General features: G+C 30.7%; 1 protein-coding gene, 1 long non-coding RNA gene and 1 other non-coding gene across 3 annotated transcripts in view; 1 reads left to right on the top strand and 2 right to left on the bottom strand.

The window, feature by feature from the left end:
* LOC136990003 (xylulose kinase-like) overlaps nt 1–7,129 on the top strand; it is a 32,764-nt gene extending 25,635 nt beyond the window's left edge. The window contains 2 exon segments of the mRNA XM_067288318.1: nt 1,840–1,928; nt 6,823–7,129. Of these exon segments, the coding sequence (XP_067144419.1) occupies nt 1,840–1,928; nt 6,823–6,885 (152 nt within the window). The 3' untranslated portion in view covers nt 6,886–7,129.
* Nucleotides 7,130–12,281: 5,152 nt separating this feature from the next.
* On the bottom strand, nt 12,282–21,132 carry LOC136990228 (uncharacterized). The gene is made up of 8 exons (XR_010883013.1): nt 21,030–21,132; nt 15,325–15,526; nt 14,453–14,525; nt 14,226–14,276; nt 14,036–14,053; nt 12,958–12,983; nt 12,664–12,697; nt 12,282–12,486 (listed from the first exon to the last, which is right to left on the bottom strand). It is a non-coding gene; the product is annotated as an uncharacterized lncRNA (long non-coding RNA).
* On the bottom strand, nt 14,339–14,418 carry LOC136990251 (small nucleolar RNA snR60/Z15/Z230/Z193/J17). Its single transcript, XR_010883019.1, has one exon. It is a non-coding gene; the product is annotated as a small nucleolar RNA snR60/Z15/Z230/Z193/J17 (small nucleolar RNA).
* Nucleotides 21,133–24,801: the final 3,669 nt, after the last annotated feature.

The following is a 24,801-nucleotide window of genomic DNA, read 5'->3' as shown; positions in this document are numbered from 1 at the left end:
TTTTAAATGTTTAGTAATATGCCTTTAAAGTTATATAAATCTACAATATTTTACAAATTTTTAAATTTTATTGTAAGGTTACCAAATGTTGGAATAACAATTGTAAAATTAACTGAAGAGGGACTAAAAAAGTCTGAAATGCATTTCAATTTCAATAAAGGATATTATAAGGAGTAAAAGTGCTCTGTATCTAACTGTTGTGACAAATCTAGTTAAAAAAATTGGAAAGAATAGCCAATTACTAAAACATGGTAATCAATTCTACTGGATACAAAGCAAATAATAATACTTTATAAATATAATCATTATAGCTTCCTTAGTAATACAGATCTAAAATATTTCAATTTTAATTAAAAATATTATTGTTGTGAAGCTTTTGATGGTGATCCTATGGACTTTGGAAAATATTTATTTAGTTAACTTTGTTTTAAAGTTCCTCCTGAACATTGTATAAATTACTAAAAACACAGTTTTAATGACGAGCCATATCTGAGTGAAAATTTACTATAAAATAAGAGAAAATGTTCATAAAGTACTTTTGTTTGCTCATTTACCACCACCAATTTTAAACCAAACAAACGACAAAAATATTTTTCTAGATATATAGAATATTTTATGATTATTTTTATTAAAGTCGCGTTATTAAAACTGCATGTTTTTAACATTTAAACCAGGGCTGTGGAGTCGTGTAAAAATCTACCAACTCCGATATAAAGATAGAACATAGAAACTTTTTATTCCAAAGCTAAAAGACTCTTCTAAGTAATGACATAGTCAATATATAAATATTTATCTGATAATTTTTACTTTTCCAGCTGTTATAACAGAGGGAAAGTATAGCAATCAGTCAAAAAATGATCCTTGAAATTTTTACGTTTTTGGACTCGGGACACGTTGAAATGTCGAGACATGCAAAAGATTTAGTTTTTTTCCCTGTATGTATGGATGTTAGACTGTGTGTGGGGGGGGCACAATTTTGTTCACCCTGTTTGAAGCCTAATAACTTCTGTGGTTTTTCAATCAGAGTCAGATGGTTTAACACAGGAGTTATTAAGCTTGTCTCCACCTTGTCAACCTTTAATTAAGAACCAAAATTTAATTGCATTAATGCCTCTTTATACACAAGCTACCATGCCAAATTTAGTTTCAAGAACTTTATATCCATTCTGAGATATTGTTCGATATCTCAGAACAGAGTATAAACAAATTAGATGCTAAAACACACACACACACACACACACGTGTGTGTGAATTTTCCCCTTTATTTAACATTTTTTGGGTTCAGGAGGTCTCCAAATGTGTAGATTTGCAAAAAACTCGGAGGGTCAAATTTGACGCAATTTTAATACTTATTCGTTTTATATACATAACAAGTTGGAAAAGTAAAAAGGAGTTGGAGTCGGCGGATTTTTGATGACTCCGACTCCACAGCCCTGATTTGAACAGAACATTCCTTGCGAGTGTTCTGTGAAAGGAATTTCTTAAATGTGTAGGTTATATTTTTAGATCTTATAGATATCGACATTAAATATATTACTTTATATAATATAAAAATGGCATTGTTGATAAAAGGATATTTATTCCATTATGTTTAAGATATAACATTGATATAAAAATACAGAATTGAAAAAATATAGAATTCAAGATTTTCTTTGAAGAAATTTGTCAAACTAGTCATATTTATACACAGTATAAATATTTCCTTATAAAATACTTAGTATTAGTATTAGTAAAATACTTAGTAAAGTATTAAATAAAGTATTTATTTTTTATGTGAATTTTATACTTTGTTTTGAATTCTAGAAAAATAAAATGTTACTTTAATTGAATATGTAATAGGTTTAATAGGTACTAAATCATTTGATGAAATTGTGGAAAAAGGACCAGAATTTCAACTTGCTGCAAAGCCTATGAAGGATGCAGCTGAGGTATGGTTTGAATTACTTTCATTAAATTATATTAATATATTATAAAAAGACTAGTTCTAATAGATCATTATTGATAATTTTAAATAATGGTTAAACAGGAAAAAGTTGTTTGTTATTTTAGTAGATTTATAATTTGTAACATATGGAATACCATATTTACTTGAATATAAGACGATCTCGCATATAGGACGAGGTGTGACTTTAAAGATCAAAATAAAGAAAATTAGATTTATTAATACAATTCTAATTTTATTTCATTTAATAACAAATAAACATCAAATTTATGTAAATGGACACATCCCACAAAAAATTACAGGCATTTTAAACTTCAAGGAAAAATCTTGTAAAATCGACAACATAATTTGTTCACGTAAAGCTGCACAATCGGAAACCTCTTTTGCCAATTCTTAACAGTCGAATCCACTCTTCGTCGATTACACTTAAGAGTTTCTTCGAATTTTGATTTCCGAATAACCATCTGTTTTCACACTGGAATGAATTAAAACTTATATCGGGCACCCGTGTAATTTTGGAATTCAATTCAAAAGCTTTGATTTTCCTATTGCTATTCATCTTTACTCCTGACAATACACAAAAACGATTAAAATGACCCAGATAAAATACTATTATTTTTAAACACCAGAAGGTGAGAATCCTGTAAAAAATGCAAATACACAGTTTACAAAAATTATACAACAACGAAAAGAATCCTTCACTCACGCGTATAGGACGACCTAGGTTTTTGAAGCAGTGAAAAATGGATAAAAACCTGGTCTTATATGTGAGTAAATACGGTAATTCATTTAGTTAAGATTTTAAACTAAAATTAAGTATAAATAAAACATTTAATTTTAATAGTATCAATTTTATTCATTACAAGTCAAATTATTGTGGTTCTGTGTTAAGAATAGTTAAAGTGATGAGTGGTTATCAGCTACAAATTGTAAAAATGCCAATCATATTTACAAATTTATATAAAATTAAATATTATTGCATACGATATTGCAAAATTTATAATTCATAAGAAATCAAACAGTAAGATAGACAAAGTATTATTCAAAAATTAAGAAAATTGTTAAGGATTTCATAAAAAGTTTTATTTCTCTGATAAATTTTGAACACATTTCATGGCTTTAGAAAATTGTTAAGGATTTCATAAAAAGTTTTATTTCTCTGATAAATTTTGAACACATTTCATGGCTTTCAAAAAAAATTACTATTATAGTAGAATCCCCTTTATTTAAGATAATGTTGACAGTATATTTCAAATAATGAAAAACTTTGATAACACAATGTTTACTTTATAAACAAACTACTATTCCACAATTAATCTTTATGCAGAATAATGCATTCTTGGTTAACTAGGATTCTACTGTAATAGTAATTTATTCTATCACTATCATCTATTAGTATTAAAAAATGTCATTTAGAAGATTAGTGATTTGGTGATGTTAGTTATTAAGATATGACAACTGTAAATGATATATCATAATTAATATGTTTAAAATTCTTTTGAGAGAGATTTTTATTTATACTGGTATTCTAAGTTTAAAGGACATTGACTTTTTACACTCATTAAAAGCATATTCGACTATCGAGTATAAGGTGACCGGACATCCCGCAACATTTTAAAAAAGTCTCAAGTTTTGGAAAGATTAAGTTTTTGTCAATTATATGTCATAAACCTATGTCTTATGTTTAAGATTCATAGAGATAATTTTGTATCACGCATATCATTACCAAGGTTTTCACGAGCATCAGAAATAAAGAATGCTGCGCCAATAAAACCCCTTTGTATTTGTGGCAAAGACCGACAGAAAATCGTTTGGGGCGAAACGGAGAAGTGCGTGTTCACGGGCGGTCCAAACGAGCGAACATTTTGTTCGTCGCACATTACACGGTGCTTACTCTCATCTGTCGCTGCCTTAGAAAGCTAGCGACTAGCGAGAGTAAGCACATTGGTTTATTGCTAGCGATGGGGCTGGGGTTCATTTTGTTACGACAGTATTATATAATAAAAAAAATTACAATAATAAAGTGACACTCAAGGCAAATTCAGAGGAAAAGTAATACAAGTTAGTATTATTATTATTTAGAAAGAAATACAGAAGGATTAAAATAATTGTTAAAATATAGTTTATCATAGGTACTGTACTTTATGACAATTAATTTTTCAGGAGACTATGTCTCGTCTCTAAAATTGCGCTACTGTCAATGACTGGACACCTTAGAGGTATGGAGTACGTGTCAGGATTTGCAATTTGGCACAAATCATGTGCACATAAAAAAAAACCAGACTTGTTAGTCAGGAGACCGAGAACCGGGTCAAAATAAAATACAAAACGGTGACTGTTTCTACAAACAGACGCGAGTGCGAGATTTGCGCATGCATCGCTCACGCTCTCCCAAGATGGTCTCGTCCCAAGAATGGCTTTGCCATTTTACTCATTTTATTGTTAGTTTATAAATTAAACACGTTCACGTAATCATGTACTGTACATACTAGCCTGCTTAAATACATTGTTGAAATTTATGCAAAAATTGTATTATATATTTTTTTCTTTGATGATAAAATTTTGTTGCTCTAGACCAGGCATGTCAAACACGCGGCCCGCCGAGACTTTTTTAAAAAATTTTTAAATATCAAGCTTTGACGCTCGAAGTTGGAAAGTTTGAACTTTTTTGAACTGTACGATTCCCACCCTTTTTGTGTTTGTTCGTTCCGTATTTCGTCCATCCAATTCAAATTGGTCGACGCTACGAACGATGATTGGCCGGCAAACATCGTACGATAGCGGACGTTGTTGAAGACTACTACGCGCTTATTGGTCTATCAGCGATTGCTACAATCCGTATAAAAGGAAAGGTTTTGGCGCCAAAGGCAAGTTTTTGCTGGAACTTCAAGGCGGGAGTTTGTGCGCTCTACCGTAAGGTGTTTCGTCTACTATTGCCGTGTCGAGTGACGGAAGGAGTGTTCCGAGTAACTGTATCCGAAGTATATGTCGCAAGATGTCTTTTCGACGGATCTGTTCAGGAATAGTGACTTTCGGAACTTTGACTGTTTGTGTGAATCTACTTTGTAAACGTCATAATTTTTGTGATTTGTAAATTATATTCGGGCAGGTGGATTTAATAATCTCAATTTGCTTCATTTCTGGAAGATATTGAATGCGAATACACCGATCTACCATATTACACGGAAGTTCGTTGGCTTTCGAGTCATAAAGTGCTAAACCGATTCTTCAAATTTCTGGACGAAATCGTAATTTTCTTGAAAACAAAAAATTATGAATGTGCTGAATTAAAAGATGGACAATGGATAAAGGACCTGGCTTTCTCGGTTGATATTACGAGTCATCTTAAGATTAAGTTGATTAAGCTTCGAGGCAAAAATCATGTTGTTACAACGCTATTTGATAATGTTAACGCTTTCAAACAAAAATGATTACTTTGGCAAAAACAAATAGGAAAAGAAAACTTTGAAAGCTGCCAATATCTATTGCTTAAATCACCTAAATTAAAATTTACAGAATTCGATCGAAGATTTTCTGATTTTAAAAGCTGTGAATTACAATTTCGTCTTTTTACTTCACCTCTATCTATCGATTATTGAAACTGTTGATAAAAACTTACAAATGGAATTAATTAAAATCCAATGTGATAATTTGCTGAAGCAAAAATATACGGAAGTTGGAATTCCAGATTTTTATACATATTTATCTGTAGATCGGTTTCCTACCCGTATAGTGGCTATGTTCGGAAGCACTTATTTGTGCCAGCAACTATTTTCTTTAATGAAAAATAACAAAAATTCAGAAAGGTCGAGGTTAACCGATCGACATTTATCAATTTTAAAAATTGCATCGGCTCAATATATTCAACCAAATTTTGATGACTGGCTTTTTAGAAGATATTTGACAACGTTTTTCACAAGGTGATATTAAACTGTGGGTTTGTTTATTCCTTATTATAACTTTTATTTATGTTTTTTATAAAAAATGTAAAATATTTATAGTTTAAGTTAAAATAATATGAAATATTGTTCATAAAATAATATGAAATATGTTTATGTACGTGTAATATACAACACATTGAGTCAAATACGATTTTTAGAATGATTATATTATGTATTTTATTAATTTTTTGAACATTGAAACATGCGGCCCCGACTTATACAAAATAGATCGTGTGGCCCGTAATATCATACTAGTTTGACATGCCTGCTCTAGACCAGTGGTTCCCAACCGGTGTTCCGCAGATTTAGTCGCAAATCGGAAAGTGTACAATCGTATTCGAGCCGCCGAATATCAAAAAATTAAAATCATAAAATTTTTATAAACTTAAATATATATGTACGACTCGCACTTACGGAGTGTACTACTGTTTCGAATAAGATAAAGGCAATGAGAAAAACTGAACGAAATATGTAAAAAACATCAGGCACAAGTTTCCTATTAAAGTTATTTAGGTATATTTTTTCCTGTCTTAGAATTGGCATTAATAATATGAGTAGAGATTTTGAATTATAACTGCTTAATTCTAATAAAATAACTGATGACAAGCTTATGTATTTCATATTAACTTAAGTAAGTGTTCCGCTAAAGAAAATTGCTCACAAAAGTGTTCCGCATCCTAGAAAAGGTCGGGAACCACTGCTCTAGACAATCACTCTCCCCCTGTCAATTTTGTCCCGCTTCACCAGTTAAAATCTGGTCACCTTAATCAAGGATTTAATTACGATACGAATTTCATATTGTGTTTCCGCAACATTTTACATTTTAAAATAGTTCACTAAAATAACAAATATTGAATAATTTATAAACTAACACATCAAATTATGTTATATAATGTGTGTTATATATAATGTGTGTGTATATATATATTATTTTTCTAGATATATGATGCGATGGCAGAAAGATACAAACTACTTGAAGAAATGATACTTCAAAACAAATGAAGTTTATTTGATCCATGTAGGTTCACTACTTAATTATTGATTTTAAGCTGCAAAGTTTAATATTCTTGAAACGACCTCTTAGCATTCCATTTGGTCTTAAATTCGGTGCCTTCCATTAAAAATGCAAGCATGTATATAGTAATATAAATTAAATATTCCATCCAAAATTTGTTTATATATTAATATTCCAATGAAAAAATTTTATACTTTTTGAACGAGCATTTATGAATTAAATTATAGAATGAGAATGAATACATTTACTTAGAATTTTTTGCTGAAAAAATTTCAACCCGTTAAAATACTAATTATACGAAATATTTATTAAAAATTAACACTAAATATCACGAAAAAACAAGCAAAAAATCAAATTTTATTTGTTGTTAAATTTTTGTTTTTGGAAGAGAATTTTAAACAAGTCTTCCATTTTTATAGTTTATAAAATTCTATAATGAATATCTGAACTAGGGTAACGCGTATAAAATGACTTAGTTGTTAATTTCATTTGTAGAAAAGTTCTGAAAGTTTTGATAATGCCGAATAATATATTTGGATTAGTGTTAATTTACATATATAACATAGTATATTTTTGTTAGTTGCTATTTGTATTATCTTCCATTGCAATATAATAAATAGAAAATTTAGGTAAATCAACAGTTTAGTGTAATAAGCTTTAAAAGTTCATAGAATAAATTCAATCCAAAATTGATTCTAAAAGTGAAGAAATTCATTTTAAATGAATTAAAAATGTGTGATTCTGTTACATGATAATTATTTAAAAAATTGGATATCGTGTAAAGAAATATTTGTCAAGATAAAAATTTGCTTTTTTAAATCTCACTTCATTCTATTTGAGGAAATAAATTGCTGAAGTTTACTAAATTTTTAACTTTTACATATTAAAATTTTGAAGGATAAAATGACAGCATTATTGATGGTGATTATCTTCATATGCTGAAACTGTACAATAGTATCTTTTTATTAATTTAAATCTATTATGTAAAATTTGAATTATAAAAAAGTTACTGAGGGACCAAAGTAATTTATAAATGCTCTAGTCCATTTAGGAATTGTTTCCTTACATATTTTTTTAAAATTAAAAATGCATAGATAAATGCAAAATGCTTCCATACAATGCATTTTCAAGGTTTGTGCACAAAATTGTCAAGTGATATATATATTTATAAAGTATTTATTATAGTAATTAGTGTAAGTAATATTAAAAATTTTTGAAAGTATTTAATATTAATTGGAAATTTACACTTTGTCATTAAAATTAATTACTTTGATTCTTAATCAACCAATCAGCTGAGATGCTTGAAGCTTTGAGAATGTAAAAATTTCAAGTATTGTGTATTTGACTCTTACAATGTGATTACATTCGTAATGTCATGTATAATACCATATACTATAGTTGTTTTCATGTGATTGATTGCCTTAATATTAATCTAAATCTAGCATATACAATGCATCTATAATTGGAGATAAGAAAACATCTCCAATTATAGATGCATTGTATATGCTATAGAGAAGGCAAGTCATTTGGATAAGAAAATGAATAACTTTGGTGTCTCCATTCAAAATGACATTGGCACTCTTGAAAAACAAGTACATACCATGCAATCAAAGAAAGCATTTTGCAAAAGATACTGAAGATTGAGATCAGTAAAGAGACAGTACAGAAAATGAAACTTTCAAGACTCATTGCTTTGAATCATATATGAAGTTGATCCCAACTGAGGGAGGAAGGAAAGAGGCAGAAATCAATACAAGAGAAGAACAACGAAATGATTAATCCAAAGGAAAAGTAAAAATAAAAAGATGAGAAAACATCTCATCTTTTATTTTTACACTAGAAACATCCAATACACCTTATTGCTGAGAACAACTATTTATTAACTAAAACTAATGTTTTCGGCCCAATTTATGGGCCATCTTCAGGTTACGGTTGTTCGACTCTAATACAAAATCGAACACGTTCAAAATTAAACCAAATTAGAACATACGTTTAAATTAAACTAATAGATCAAGCATATCACAAAATAATAATTAACAAAATCAAATAACATGAAAAATAAAAATAAAATACTGTGACTGGCCGTAAATCTTAAGGAACAATTCCTTATGCATTAACTTTTATTTTTACTTTTCCTTACTTTTCAGTATTTATTTCTAATGAAATTGCATCCATTTGACTATAACGAGTTAACAGTTCTTTATCTCACATTTCATTTTACGGTTTAATTTAATGAGAGATTTTGTATGCTGTCACATATTTCATCAATTTTTACTTGCAAACGAATTGCATGAATCATTCATTCTAGTGGTAGACTTTAAAGATGATTCTCTGTTATCCAATGAAGAACGGCATTCATCTATTTTATCAATTGCTGTTTCAGTAGATTCTAAATCACTTTTGTTAAGAGAAGAGAAAAAGTATATATATACATTAAAACTAGTTTTACAATAACTTTAAAATATCAAAATAAATCAAATAAACATGGGCGTCGATCCATATGATAGAGGACGTTGCAATGAAATTACTAAAATTAATTTACTTCTATATTCTGGTTTATTCCAACACGAATGTTCCTTGTTTAAAGAACTGTTAACTCGTTATAGTCAAATGGATGCAATTTCGTTAGAAATAAATACTGAAAAGTAAGGAAAAGTAAAAATAAAAGATGAGATGTTTTCTCATCTTTTTATTTTTACTTTTCCTTTGGATTAATCGTTTCGTTGTTCTTCTCTTGTATTGATTTCTGCCTCTTTCCTTCCTCAGTTGGGATCAACTTCATATATGATTCAAAGCAATGAGTCTTGAAAGTTTCATTTTCTGTACTGTCTCTTTACTGATCTCAATCTTCAGTATCTTTTGCAAAATGCTTTCTTTGATTGCATGGTATGTACTTGTTTTTCAAGAGTGCCAATGTCATTTTGAATGGAGACACCAAAGTTATTCATTTTCTTATCCAAATGTCTTGCCTTCTCTATTTCTGGAGGATCATCTTCCAGTTTGGGGTATGGCTTTATTTGCTTATTGTTAGAATTATTGATCCTGTTACCTTTTGTGCAGAGCAAAGTATTAAAGGTACAATGTACCTATTCTTTTGAATATGACATTTTATAGTATGTTTTTATTAGTTCTGTTTGTTATCAATGTAAAGTAATTTATTGAAAGTAATTAGAAAATATTGGTGTAAATTTGATATGGTCTTAGAAGAATTTAAAACTTCACATATTTTATTCAGTTCAAAATGTGTATCGTAAAGTATAATTGTTACATTGTTCTCTGTGAATTAGTTGGCAATAATAAATTACTTGAACAAAAATCTTATTAAAAAAATGCCAGATTAAAGTAAAATTCATTTTACAAATGATCATTTTAGCCTATTTCAGTGTTTCTCAAACTTTTTGGACCGCAACCCCCCTTCTGCACTTAAAAATTTCAAAGGACCCCCCAAGAATAAGTGTGTCAAAAAACATCCTGGAGGAAGGCTCGTATTTAAATATTTTTATTATTTATATGTGCAATTTATTTAAGTAAAAATTATTTTATATATTTTTTATTTCTATTTCTAAACATGAATCCATAGTAAATTTATAAAATATTTGAAAAAATTGATCTGGCATCAATTTTTCAGCGACCCCCACTTTGAGAATCACTGGCCTATTTGATATAAACATTGCTTAATATGATTCTTGATTAATACCAATGATTGTCAGATTAATAATGTCATCAGGAGAAAAATCTAGTTACTATTTTTCTTTGCTAACTCCTAATATGAGATATAATTAAACTTTTTTTGTATTCTATTGTGATTTAAAAAAACTGATACAAGGGATACGATTGAATCAATGCAGCTGGAGTTTCTTAACTTTTAATTGGCATTATACCAAAGAAAAATTAAGATACAAGTCTATAATTATTATTCCTTAATTTTTCTTTTCTTCAGTTTCCATCCTTCTTTCTCTGTTATAACACTGTTTCTGTAATATTAGCTGAAATACATATGTTCAAAAATAGTGACTGCTACAAGAAATTGTTTGCTTGAAATATAGCATATAATCTTCAAAGTTTGACTTTGTTAATCCATTAAAATTTAATAGCTTAAGCTATGTAAATGATGACGTCTTGCTTATTTGAAAATAAGCAAGACGAATGTACCGTATAGTACTTTAAACAATATAAAGCTTCCCATTACCGAGCAATCAAAATCTGGTTATTAATCAAAGTATGAATGTTAAAAATGTTTTCACTCGAATTGTACATTATACAAAATTATTTACTGCCGTGCAGTCGGAAATTTTGTAATGTGTCGGTTTTATATTCTGTGCTTCTATTGATGATGATGTAAGTTCTAAATGAAAATAAAGTATTGAAAATGCTCTCGTCTGAGTTCTTATGTGAAAAAAGATTTTAATATATTGCCGTGTTTCAAACATTCGTTTAATTCACTTCTAGAATACGGTGCAATGCAATAGAAAATTAGGAATAAAATCCAGAATTTATGAATATGCTGGCTCATTTGATTTCAACACCCATCCTTAAAATGGCAAAAAGTATATTTATAAAACTTCTCAGCTGTAATAGTGTAAAATAATTTTACTAAGCTTTTGATAATACTTGAAGTCAAATTTTTTCTTGGTACTTTCTTTTTTTGTAAGCTATATAATACTTAGTGTCTCTGCACTTCCCATTCTTAAATAGCAGACACAGAGGAGCTTTGTAGCCCAAATATCTTTGAAATTTGTTCTCAAATTTGTATTAAATATAAAAACGAAACGTTTCAAAAATTTGTTTTAATATAAAAATTATGATTCGTCTAGTATCAAAAATGTTCCGATGCAGAAATGAGCATATTTGGGGTCAACGGAATAGGTCAAATGAGGTAAACACGAAAATACTCTAACGACACGGGACAGGTTGATCTCAAGAATGGAGTTAGATGAGCCCGACGTGGAAACCTTAGGGGCAAGTCCCCAATTAACTATGAACTTCTGGTGTAAACCAGAGGTCACATCATTTCAATTCAAAAAGTTTTCCCAATGGGTGTTGGCTAATGAATGCCACAACTCTATTGCTATAGGAGGAGTATGACAGTAAATATGCCAATAATTTTTTTAAAATCTTTTGTATGCTAACACAAAATACACATACTACAAAGTTTTAAAAAAAATTAATTCTCTCTCTCACACATAACGAAGTGGTATAAGGCAATAGACTATTAATACATTCATTTTATTAATTTCCAAGATGTGTTTTCAGGTATAAACCCCTCTTCTGTTGGCTTGATGTATATTCTTTTCTCCTTTGTTAATTGATTTAAAATCACATTAAATTAAAATTTAAGTTGTGTTTGTAAAGATTTACTAATTACATTACATTGAATCAACACTTCTATACTAAAAATTCATTTAATAAGTATTTTAAACTTATTACAAAAAGACAAACTAAATGCAATATGTTTTTGTCTAACTTAAAAAAAAGCAGATGTCTTGTCTGTTCAAAAGAGCATGCAGATTGATGGTTGCTGTGCAGATGGTGACAAGAGAAGAGATGCCATAATCCATCTCCTGATTTTTGCGTATGATGCAAAAATCCTGAAAAACAAATATAACGTAACTTAATTTTGAAAAATAAATTGTCTGAAAATCACATTTAAAACTTGATATTCAGAAAGAAAGAGTTCAATAGGAAATCATTTCAATTTCATTTGTCCCTATCATTTTTTCATCACAAATTAAAAATGAAATTTTGATGACTAATACAATAGTTACCTGTAATTTTCTTGATGAATCTGCCCAAGACTTCCTGTATAAAGAAACAAATAATGTTAATTTTTTTAATGTAGACTAAAATATTTACATTAATAAAAGTTAATTAATATTCAGAAATTCCATTCTTCATGAAATATTCAAGGGTAGCAAATACCTCTAATCATCATCATAAATTTAAATATACTAATACATTAAGGTTAATGTTTAACAACTTTTTTACCAAACATTCTGAGGTTTATATTTAAATTTGTTGACAATTATAAAATGTTTCAAGATATTTAAAAGTATTCTTACCGTTTAATTTTACAAAGACGACAATCCTGAAAAGAAAAAAATTTAAATGAATAAAAATAGGTAACAACAGAAAGGAAGCTAAGTTTAACGAATATCAGATAGAGCTAATACAGAATAATCATCTTGTGTCAGAGACAGAGCAAAGTGATCATCATTTATTCAAAATATCGTGGAAACAGTATTGACAAATTTTTAAAATGATTTTCTAATGCATTGTTCAATTTAAAGACTAAATGTAGAGAAATATTACTGTACGGTTTAATGTAAAAATTTATTTGGCGCACAACTTTTTGAATGTAAACAAGTAGCAAGCAATGGCAATAGCTTAGCATGCCAATCTTATAAAGTAGCAATTAATTAGTCTTGGTAGATAGATAATTTTAGAAATTCTCCTCTCCTATCCGTGTTTCACAAGCCATGTTACGTCACGAAAGTATGCATTTTATGAATGCTTGAAGCATTATCTGTAGTTAAATGTATTGAAAAGGTGGAATTTCCAGTATTGGAGAGGATGCACGACAAAAGTAATAAAATGATAAAAGTTTGTTCTGAACTGTCGGCAGATTAAATATTTTTCATTGTTTGATTTTTCTTCCGCTACGGTCTCGAAACCTGTCGAATGCTATTAAAAATCACTCCGTTGCCACAAGCTGCAAATTCCCATACTAGATTTTAAAAAACAAGCTTTTGTTCAAATAAATATCTTATCCCAAAGCAATTCTTTGCAAATTTAAAAATGACATTAGATCGAGTATATCCCACCCTTGCTAACCGAAACATTTGTAACCAAACATAACGTTTTTCACGATGTTCCGAATAATTCAAAATTTGTGTCGTCTAGTGATAGATCTCCACAGAAATTAATTTATATTAATGCTCATTTTATATTAAATTAAGAACAATCAAGAAAAGAAAACCAAATGAGAACCATGCTAATACCAAATTGTGTGTAAGAAAATTAACAAAATTTCCAATGTCTCATAATTTAGGGGGAACTTATTCCTATATTTGTCAATATTTCCACTGTTTGAAAACTTACTTAAATGCATAAATATAGAATTATAAACTGCATACATACTTTTTCTTCTTCACCAACCTGAAATGAAATTAAATAAAATTAGATTCAGATAAAACAAAAAATATACTTTAATGCAGCATAAATAAGTATCATACATGGTTTTTAAATCACACATTCATTAGTAGCAAATACCCATTATTGTTTAATCATTTAATTCTAAATTTTTATCATATTGAAAAAACACACCTACCTATTACCGACGGATCAAATTGCATTAAAATAACCGAGCAGCTGCATTCGTCTAAAATTAAAAAAGAGTGTGTAAAAAAAATATTCGAATATATTTAAAAATTTTAAATATATCGTATTTTTCAGATAGGAGCGAAAGACAAATTTTACAATCATTGTAGTCAGCTGAACTATGAAATCATCACTTAAGTTTTATTTATAAAAAGCTTGATAAGATTGATTAATTACCTTAAAATATCGAAGGAAGCACTTTTCAGATTTCGTAATTAGGACTATAGAACTAAAGTTACGGTCTTCCATTCTGAAATATTTAAAAATTAATTTTCATTAAATTTTTGAATTATAAAATATCCGAATACAATCTAGTTCAATTTGCCGAAGAAACGAAGTACAGTAGAGCGTCGTCTATCCGAATCGACTGGGGAGTGGGGTTGTTCGGATAACCGATTACGTACAAAAAATATTTTAACCTATTCCATGTTGAAAAATTTCTCCGTCGCGTGTCACTTTGCGTCGACGTTAAGCCTAACATAAATTTTTTTAAAATAATAATCGTGGCTATCGTATCGTTAAAAATTATTTCTTTATTTTGTACAAACAAAATAAATATATTGGAAAATATAACTTTCAAAATATAATTTTTTTTTCGTTTTTAATCTAGTATCAAAAATGTTCGATTCGGCACGACACAGTCCGACTGGAGCGCTTTCGGTTGACTGGCTTTTGGATAAAACGACACACTACTGTAATTCTTAATAAGATATTAGCCATAATGTAGGACTGATTTTGAGAAAAAATTTAACTATGTATTTTTTAATTATTCTAAAACAGATAAATTTACAATTTTCATGACGACTCGGGATACCTTCATTTTAAAATTTGAAGTTAAGACTATTTACAAAAATGTACCTTTTCGAGTCTATCCATTTAAAATGAAGATAAATTTAATTAATGACAAAATTTATATAACTCATACATGGCTAATATATTTTCTATTAGAATTTCTTGCAATGAATAGAACTCTATTCTGTTCTATTCAATGCAGTACGGAACGGGAACTTGTGAACAATTTGACAATCTAAAATTTAAATTTCACTTACATTCTGAAATTCTGTTGCCACTTGTGGGGTGACATCAAAGTCGGTCTTTGGCCAGTAATAATTAATCTTTAATAATTACTGTAGACTTATTCTATAATGTACGGTCATTTTTCATTTTTGCACGAATTCTGAAGTTCCACTGCTGCTCACGAGGTGGCATTGAAGTCGAGAACATTAGTAATGGCTTTTTTTGCTGTTATATCTATTGAGGAAAAAAAATGCTATTTTAGTGTTTAAAACACTATGTAATATAGGAAAAGTTATTTTTAAAAAAATTTTATAACAAAACTTAAAATTTATTGCTGTACAACTTTAAACCAAAATATAAGAAATATTTGCTTAATGACTATCCTAGGATTATCTTTATCCAATTATTTTTCTCATATTCATCCTGTTTTAAAGATAAATTTTATAAATTTCCATACATTAAAGGACTGTCTGAAGAACAAAAAGAAAGATTTAAGGTTGGTTGGGATTTTTTGGTGCAAGAGCCATATAGGTCAAGCCGCACCATGTTAAATGGTGAATTTGTGAAATTTAATACACACATAATAGTATATGTTTGAGAGATTCTGGGATAATTTGTTAAAAGCTTAACATTTTATAACTTATTCCAGTCTCTCGTTATGTCGAGGGAAAGATGTTGAGCAGAGACAAAAATACGATGGATTCTGGTATAATTTCAAAATCGCTCAAACGATTCTGAGATAATTCGTATCCCAAAAACTCTCATATATGTCGAAACCACACCCTTTTTTGATGCCCCTTCGGTTATACTTTTCTGCATGATTTGAACAAGATTTTTTGGAATAAAATGATTTTTTAATGGTTATATATTTAAAATTTTTATATAAGACAACATTTTTTTTGTTAAATGTGCTTGCAAAGACAACACCCACTCAGAGAAAAGCTTTGTTAAAAGAAGCTTCTACAGATCAAATAAAAAAGTCATATGTGAAATTTGTGACAACACACTTAAAGGTTGTTTACCCATTAATGTCAAAAAGTTGAAAAAATATAGAGCATGTATACGAAAACTCTCAAATAAAAAAATAGGTCTCCAAGCAAAAAACATTTTGGTAAACCAATCTGGAGGATTTTTAGATGCAATTTTAACTCCAATAATATCATTAGCTAAAAGAATTTTTGGATTATAAAAAAAAGGGCACAACGAATGGTGTTACTACCCCCCGAATTAGTACCTAAATATCAATTACAAAAACCAGAAATACGATTACACGATAATGTTCAAGATTTATTAGAAGAAAGTACATTGTCAGATGATCTGAAAGTTAAACTATTAAGTCAACTAATTTTGAGATTTAAACAAACTATCCACGCACCAAAAGAACCGATTAGTTTCATTAGCATCACAACCAACCAAAGAAGCTCAACAACCATTGCCTAAATCAACAAAACCATCATCTATCGAAGATCAGATAAGTTTGGTGCCACTGGCATATCAAAAATGTGTTCCGTATATCATTCAATTACTAAAGCCTTATCAATACGATTGGAACAAAAAAGGAGAATTAGTGGTGAATAACAAACCAATAATAAATAGTCACATAGATTTAATGTCTTGTGTTATGCAAACGAGAAAATCGTGAATTGTCCAAATAGGTTTTAGCAAATTTTGGGACGGAATTAAAAAAGCAAACGTACCCAAAGAATGGATTGGAAATAAAGTATTGTCGACTCAATTAACAATAGGAGAATCGCCCATACTTCGTTTTCAATCGTCCTCGATTCCATCACCTCCGTTCGATAAATTAGTGTTAGAAAAAAATCTGCTGGATCATCAGCTACAAAAATTCCTGAACGGATTGCATTGTCTAAAAAGCAGCATATCTCATGGAAAGATTATTGAGATCTATTTATTATACTCCGTCCCATCCCGCATCATTTGGCAACGTTAGCAAGGTTCCACTGTATTATACAGTATTTGAAACATCTACAAATCAAAATTCATGTGAAGTACTAATTATTCCACCAAAGTGTACATCTACATGCCAACCTTTTAATTGTCTATGAAATCCAACATCTAAACTTTTAGCTAAAGAAATTTTAAATGCTACAGAATTATTCTGTAACGATTCTTCGACGAAACTGTTTTGGACAATAGAAATAACATAATAAAATCACTTTCAATTCTTCAATTATCTGCACCAATATTTAATAATTTGATTAAACATGCATGGTTTGCTTCTGGACTCATACATGAAAAATGTCAAATCTTAAATGTAAAACAAGTTTTTCTTTTTTAAACACTGACAGTTTAACTTGTGTTGAGAATAATTGCCAAAATCTTCAATTTGTTAAATGTGCACAATGTCAACAGATTCTTTGTTTATTTTGCTTTGTTGAAAAATATGTAAATAGTTGCCCATCTAATAATTTGTAAATGCAATACCTTCAGTTAAATATATCTATTAAAATGTATTTACTCATTACGTTTCGATTATTTTTTTTATATTTATTCCATCATTGCTATACTATATTTCATTGTTATAGTAGTATATGTATCTAATCTTTTATAACAGTTATTTGAGTTTATTCATTCCTTAATCTGTAAGTGTAATACAGTGATATCTGTTTTTGTTGATAATCTGTCCGAAAACAATCTGCGAAATCCGAGGCAATTATTTCCATATGAATTAAATTCAATTAATTTGTTCTACACTCCAAAATACATACCAATAACACGTTTTATAAAGAATATAGTGTTTAATACTAAAAACAATAAGAAATTAATATAAAATGAGTATAAAAAACTAATATGATGGTGTCCGAAACAGAATTGCCATCTAACTGGTTTTGATTGATCGAAATTAATAACTGTTTGGCATCTCTGTTTCGTTAGCACACTTATGACTTTCGCTACATTAGCCTCCTTTATTGCTTCTTTTTTCACCACAACGGAACTTATCATGGATGGAGACTTCCCTGTACATTACATGCGGCTGATTTCAGCAATCTTAATGCCACTCATATTTTTTTAACGATTTCCTTCAACCCGATCACGTTCCTGGTCATCTTCGAAGGACTGCTGGCTCTGGAAACTTTCTTCGGTCCCACGAAGGAGCTAAAAGAATGGGAAGCAATGGAATTGTTTGGCTAGATGCGCAGAGCTCATACAGCAAGAGAAAAAACACCACGCTGAGCAGAAAAATGCATGGGTTGCTCTTTGTTTTTGCAAAATTAGCAACGAGGTCATGTGGCACGCCGATGAAATCCAAGGCAACCAACAAAAACAGACAAATTTTGTGCAAATAAAAAAAAAATTGACAAAAACTGAAAACAGCAATAACCAAAGTCAATGAAAACAGAGCTATTAGGCCAAGTGTAAAACTAGCATAAAAACCCTCACCATAAATACTCTTAATCGCATGATCTATTTGCGTTTGCACTTTGCGGCAGAGGTCCGGCTAGCAAAGTTTTTACAGCGACGGTACTATTGAAGTTACAATTGTATAAGTGATATATCAATGTAAAGACAATGATTATATTCTTTGAGTTTTTTCTGTACTATAACTACAAATATAGTAAAAATATCTTTACTTACATATATTAACTTTTATTAATCATATTAAGATAATATACAGCACTTATTTATAAGCTTAGCTTTTTTATTATATACTCCTCTAAATTGAAGGATTTTCCTTTGGCTATCCATATCACATGTTTTAGGCATCCATTATTATAATTGGGATACCTCTTGTCGTAGATACATGAATACTTTCGGATGTTTTTGATAAATCTTTCCAGATCTATTCTAGAGTAGCCATGAGAGAACTTAAACAAAACCTCGTTTCCTGCCATTTTCAGTGTCACAATGACCTAGATTTCACTGACTTCTAATTGGTGGATGGTACCATTTTGGCCATATTCGCGTCAGCTTTTACAGCTGTATTTGCATCAAAAGTCGAACACTGCTCAACACGCTTTTATGCTGGTTTTACGACCTTCTCAGACGTAAAATATCACGGTCACGTGATTAAAAGCTTTTACGAGGGGTTTGACACCCATTTTAATGCTAGTGGAGTGTCGGCCTTACTGTCTTGTCACCTTCCTCCACGACCCTTTTACTAAAAATTTTCACATTTGTGTTAAACTACTATAAAATAGTACAGCATTTGATTGCTATTAATCCTGATTAACACTTTTAGTAAATATTACAAATTTAATATAGAGTTTGTATACTTTTAACGTAATTAAACTAAATTTTATTAAAAGACACTCAGACAGTTCCCTTGTTAGTCAAACATCAAACCAACAAAGCATAGCCAACTGAACTCATAATAGAATTGAATATCTTAAATTGGTTGGGGATACTATAGATTACCACCTATGGAATTTCAGGACTTTAACTATCCGTACATTTCTACATTCAACGGTTGACTCAACGGTGAGAGAACGTTTCTAAATGGACCGTTGAGACTAGTGACGTCAACGCTGTTTCACCGTTGAGCTCAATGGTCTCAACGACCTCAAAGACCATTGAGTATTCAACAAACTAACATGGCAGCTTCCACGAAAAAGTAAATTTCGCTTATCGAAACTATCCATTCACTGCTGTAATAATGGACAGATTAATTAACGATCTATATATAATAAAGCATGTGATTGCACGGTTACGTTGAATAATTTGGTCAATATTGAAATATTAAGATTTTTTTCATTTGTCTACAATTGATTATGATCGATATTTACCCCCTCTAATTCTTCCTAATGATATAAATGTTCAAGAAATTAAAATTATTAAAGAAAGACCAAGTATACAAAAAAATGATAGATATGGGTTCATTTGAATAAAAGGATTTATTCGAATAATGGTTAAGCGAGTTACTTTAATTATTTAGCAAAACAGTGCCGATCGCCACCTTCCCATTACTTAAGTCAGCCATCTTGAAAAACGACCTCTCAAAGAAAGCGTTTCTTTTTTCTGCAAAACGTGACGTCAGATCGTTCAACGGAGGGACTCAACGGAAAATTCACTGTTGAGTCAACCGTTGAATATAGAAACGTACGGTATATATCTGAACTGACGGGACAGAGAAGAGTTCAACGATGCCCTACTTTTGGACCAGAGACGAAAAATATAAAAGTTGTCATACTTTTTTTCTCCGGTCCAAAAGTAGGGTACCGTTGAACTTGTCTCGGTCCCCTCAGTTCAGATATATACTCAAAGTCACGAAATTCCATAGGTGGTAATCTATTCTATAGTATCCCCACCAATTGGGTAATGAGATTTCTCAACTTTAATTGACTAAATAGTCTCAGCATGTTATTAGATTATATATTAGACCAACTTCATGTTATTACTGCATTAAGCTACTTTCTTTGAAAATATCTGGCAATATAATGGGACGTGGCAACGTGCCGGCACCATGACGAGCTTAAGCAATGGCGTCTCGAATCATAGGACTTACCGACTGGAACCTCCTTTTAAAATAATAAATACGCATATTCCCATAATGTAAATAATTAACCTAAAAACACTTTTTATTTTACGAACGTAAATCAGACATATTCTGCTAAAATATAGGAATATACCAAATATTTTTCCCATTTCTAAAGAGCACGTATGTTCACGTAGTTTTGAAACCGAAATGATGAAAATTTTAAATCCAAATTCATCCGCTTACCCGAAATAACTATACGATTAATTAACACACATTACGGAAATATAACTCTTTACCTACATATTAATCAAATTTTCTTCAACTAAATGGCCAATAATCTAAAATCTTACTGTCCGTAACCAACAACTTCGATTTCGACATCTTCTCACACACGTTGATCGAGCACAAATGGATGCGAAGTCACAAAACGAGCATTTAGAACGTTGCCAGATGTTTATAGCTTCTGTAGCCAAAAATTTTCTAAAAGGTAGCCCAGAAGTAGCCAACTCAAAAAATTCTTTTTTAATAACCGTAGATTTGACAATAAAATAAAATAAAAACACCACTCGTACTTTTCCAGCAATAACTTTAATCACAAAACAAACATTTTCGATCAATTTACAGGCTGAAGCAGGTCTGTAAACTGAAATAAGGATCGCAAGATTCAAAATACAAGCATAAACTGTAATTTACTAATATGTCGAAAACACTCATTTTATATGCAAAATAGTGTAAAACGGGCTCTTTTTTGCTGTGAGTACTAAGAGGGCCTCCTTTAGCAAATCCAATTATAGGTTCGACCAAGCCCACAATGGAATGGCCGCGTAGTGAGAGACGGGTTGACGTATCCGGTCGGATCACCCCCCAAATAATTCCTGGGATTTTTTTAACCCGTCCGAATTTGATTTTGGGTTCCCCAGAGCGGTAGGCTGCCACCTTGACCGCTCGGCCATCCGGCCGTCATACCAAGACTGACTATAAAAATTAATTTTCCTATCTAATATTCTTAATAGTTATTAATTTTCTATTTCAAAGGATTTATCAAATTACAATTATTTAATTTCAAAGTTGGCTAATAGATTTCTTTATTAAACCAATACGTACTGTACATTAGTAATAATAATAATAATTTTATCATTATCATCATTACTAATTTACTACAGACTCTACTTGACAATGATCTAAGCGATTTTCCGCAATAAAACACCGGAGGCGTGGGAAGGCCCGCCAAAGGCCGTCTGGAAGTACAACTAAAACCTCCAAAATTTCACAGACTAATGAGCCTATTAGCCTATTACCCCTAAAACAGTTAGAACTTGATTCGGGTCCAGGTCCCAATTCCGGTTGATCAATCTTCAAAAGTCCGGTAAAACGAAGTTTCTCGAAATATCAAAAGCCGTAATTTCCCAAATATTGGTCCCACAAAGAAAATTTTGACCTCACTGTAATCCTTGACTTGCTGTATCCAATATATGGCACTACACTCACAAACACAATAATCCCAAGAAAAATACCACGAATCACGGAGCTCGATGCGAACACTATCACTGATCCACGGGCAAGTCCACTCCGAATAATCAAGATATCTGTTGATTAATACCATAGATCAATACAATAGATTCAATCTTATGTTTTTCGTTTTGATGAAGAGGCTCCACCAGTGGCCGAGTGGATGAAACCACCGAAAACTGGTGGTAAGTAGGTCATGGGTTCATTAATAGGTTTGCCACGGGTTTCCTTCACGCGTGTAACATCTAAATGGGACCAGTTTCCCCTGAAAAGTCCGGTGAAATGATACATTTCTTCAGGTATACAGTTGTTTGTAAGAAAAATAGTTCGGATAAGACTGCACTAGCAACATTCATATCTTCGATTTTAGAAACAGCCATTTTGTTTTAAACGAATTGGACGTAACATCTAACTAAAGAAGGAATAACGTTGACGTCATTTTCGTTTAATTCGTTCGATTTTACGAACTTAGCCTAAGTAAAAATTTCCGAAATTTAGCAGCGCTATAGTGGATAAAAAGACAAAATATTCAATGAGAGAGCGATACGTATAAAAATGGTAATGGAGAATTGGATTTTTTCTATAATTAACACTTGTTTCGGGAGTAATTGTTCAGCATGGCTGTCAATTTGGCAAAATACTAGCTTCCCAAAGATAATGATGCTATGTCAAACTCAGTCAGTTGTTTGTATTATCACTGAATGAATGATAGAGGCTTAATTGATGTTTGAGAACCTCAAAATACTGATAAATGAGCCTCTAAACCTTTTTATACCATAATGAGGTAGCAACTCAAAGTTGACTGTTGGCAATATCTTGCATACACTTGAAGTGCAATTGCAATCATTTGCATTCCTGTCTGAGACAGCCTATGCCAATTTTTGCAGTAATCAGACAATTCTGTCTGAATGCAAATTTTATTGTCAGTGTATTTCATTTATTCTGGAAGCATTTTTTACAGCAAATGAATAAGAGATGGACTATGTTCAGTGAAGACCAAGATAGCAAAGATGCTGTTTTGAGGGGTGTAAATCTAAGTCCTGATTGCTTTTTCAATTTTATTTGATTTGACTGTGATAATTACTAAAACAAAATAGATCTAATTGTTTCCCATTTATCAATAGCATTGTGGATCTTGCAAATCAATAAAGGAATGTTATAAAGGCCCTTTAGGAAATAAAGTTTTATCTATTATCAAAAACAATTTTAAAATTCTTGATTTCACTTATATTATCAATGTATAACTATAGTAGACCCCCCTATAACACGGTAGATAAGTTCCGTGTTGTACGAGTCAAAATACATGAGCCAATCACAGCCCGTGATTGGCTCATGTATTTAAGTGACTCGTACAACACGGATTCATATAACACAGAACTTATCTACCGTGTTATGGGGGGTCTACTGTATAATGTATAATGTAAACTACCGTATATTCCAGCGTATAAGATGACTTTTTAACCCAGGAAAATCTTCTCCAAAGTCGGGGGTCGACTTATAGGGCGAGTATATCCCAAACTCTATACTTTAACTGTAAAAGTCGGGTGACGTCTTATACGCCGAAATATACGGTATTTAAAGACATTTTATAGTAAGTTATTTTATAAAGGAAAATTATAAGCAGAATTAATTTATTTTATTGCTATTATTATTAATACAGATTTGATTTATCTATCAGGTCAGTCCATAAGTCCATGAGCATTTTTATGACCTTGAGAAAAATCTTGTTTTGCTGTTAAAAATGTCAGTCTAATGTGATAATTTTTACACTGACATGTTAAATTGGATCTCATTCATATAATACTGTTCAGAATTGGGAACATTTCAGTTGTTTATTTTCATAGCTGACGAATATAAAAGACGTTTTATACTTTTTATTTTTAAGTGGTGAGAATGCTACAAATGCAGCCAAAAAAATAAATACTGTACATAATCAAATTGTAATTAGTGCAAGGACTGCGCAGAAGTGGTTTGAAAGATTTAGAAACAATGATTTTAGTGTGGAGGATAAGGCTCGTACTGGAAGACCCGTTGACTTTGATGACGATGCTCTCTCTGCACTAGTTGAAGCAGAACCATCTTTAACAGTTGATGAAATTGTGGAACGTTTAAATTCATCCCACGGTACTGTTCATAGACACCTACAACGAATCGGAAAAATTTCAAAGCTAGGAAAATGGATACCATACGAACTGTCAATAGCTAACCGACAACAACGTGTAAACATTTGCACGTCTCTTTTATCCCGTATTGCTTTAGAACCTTTTCTTGGTAGGCTGGTTACTGGAGACGAAAAATGGATCCTCTATAATAATGTGACGAGAAAAAGACAATGGAAGGATCGCGACAAGCAGCCAAAACAGACTGCAAAAGGTGGGTTGCATCCAAAAAAAAATTCTTTTGTCTGTTTGGTGGGATATGTCAGGTGTAATTCACTTTGAGCTGTTAGAACCTAATCAAACAATTACAGCTCAAATGTATTGTGAGCAATTAGAGCATTTAAATGAAAAATTGAAAAAAAATCGACCGTCGTTAGTGAACAGAAAGCAGATTCTCTTGCAGC

Source organism: Centruroides vittatus, unplaced genomic scaffold (genome assembly GCF_030686945.1).
Source record: "Centruroides vittatus isolate TY-2023 unplaced genomic scaffold, ASM3068694v2 scaffold_861, whole genome shotgun sequence".
Classification (NCBI taxonomy): domain Eukaryota; kingdom Metazoa; phylum Arthropoda; class Arachnida; order Scorpiones; family Buthidae; genus Centruroides; species Centruroides vittatus.
The sequence above is the reverse complement of the archived record's forward strand: the minus strand, read 5'-3'. Positions and strand labels throughout refer to the sequence as shown.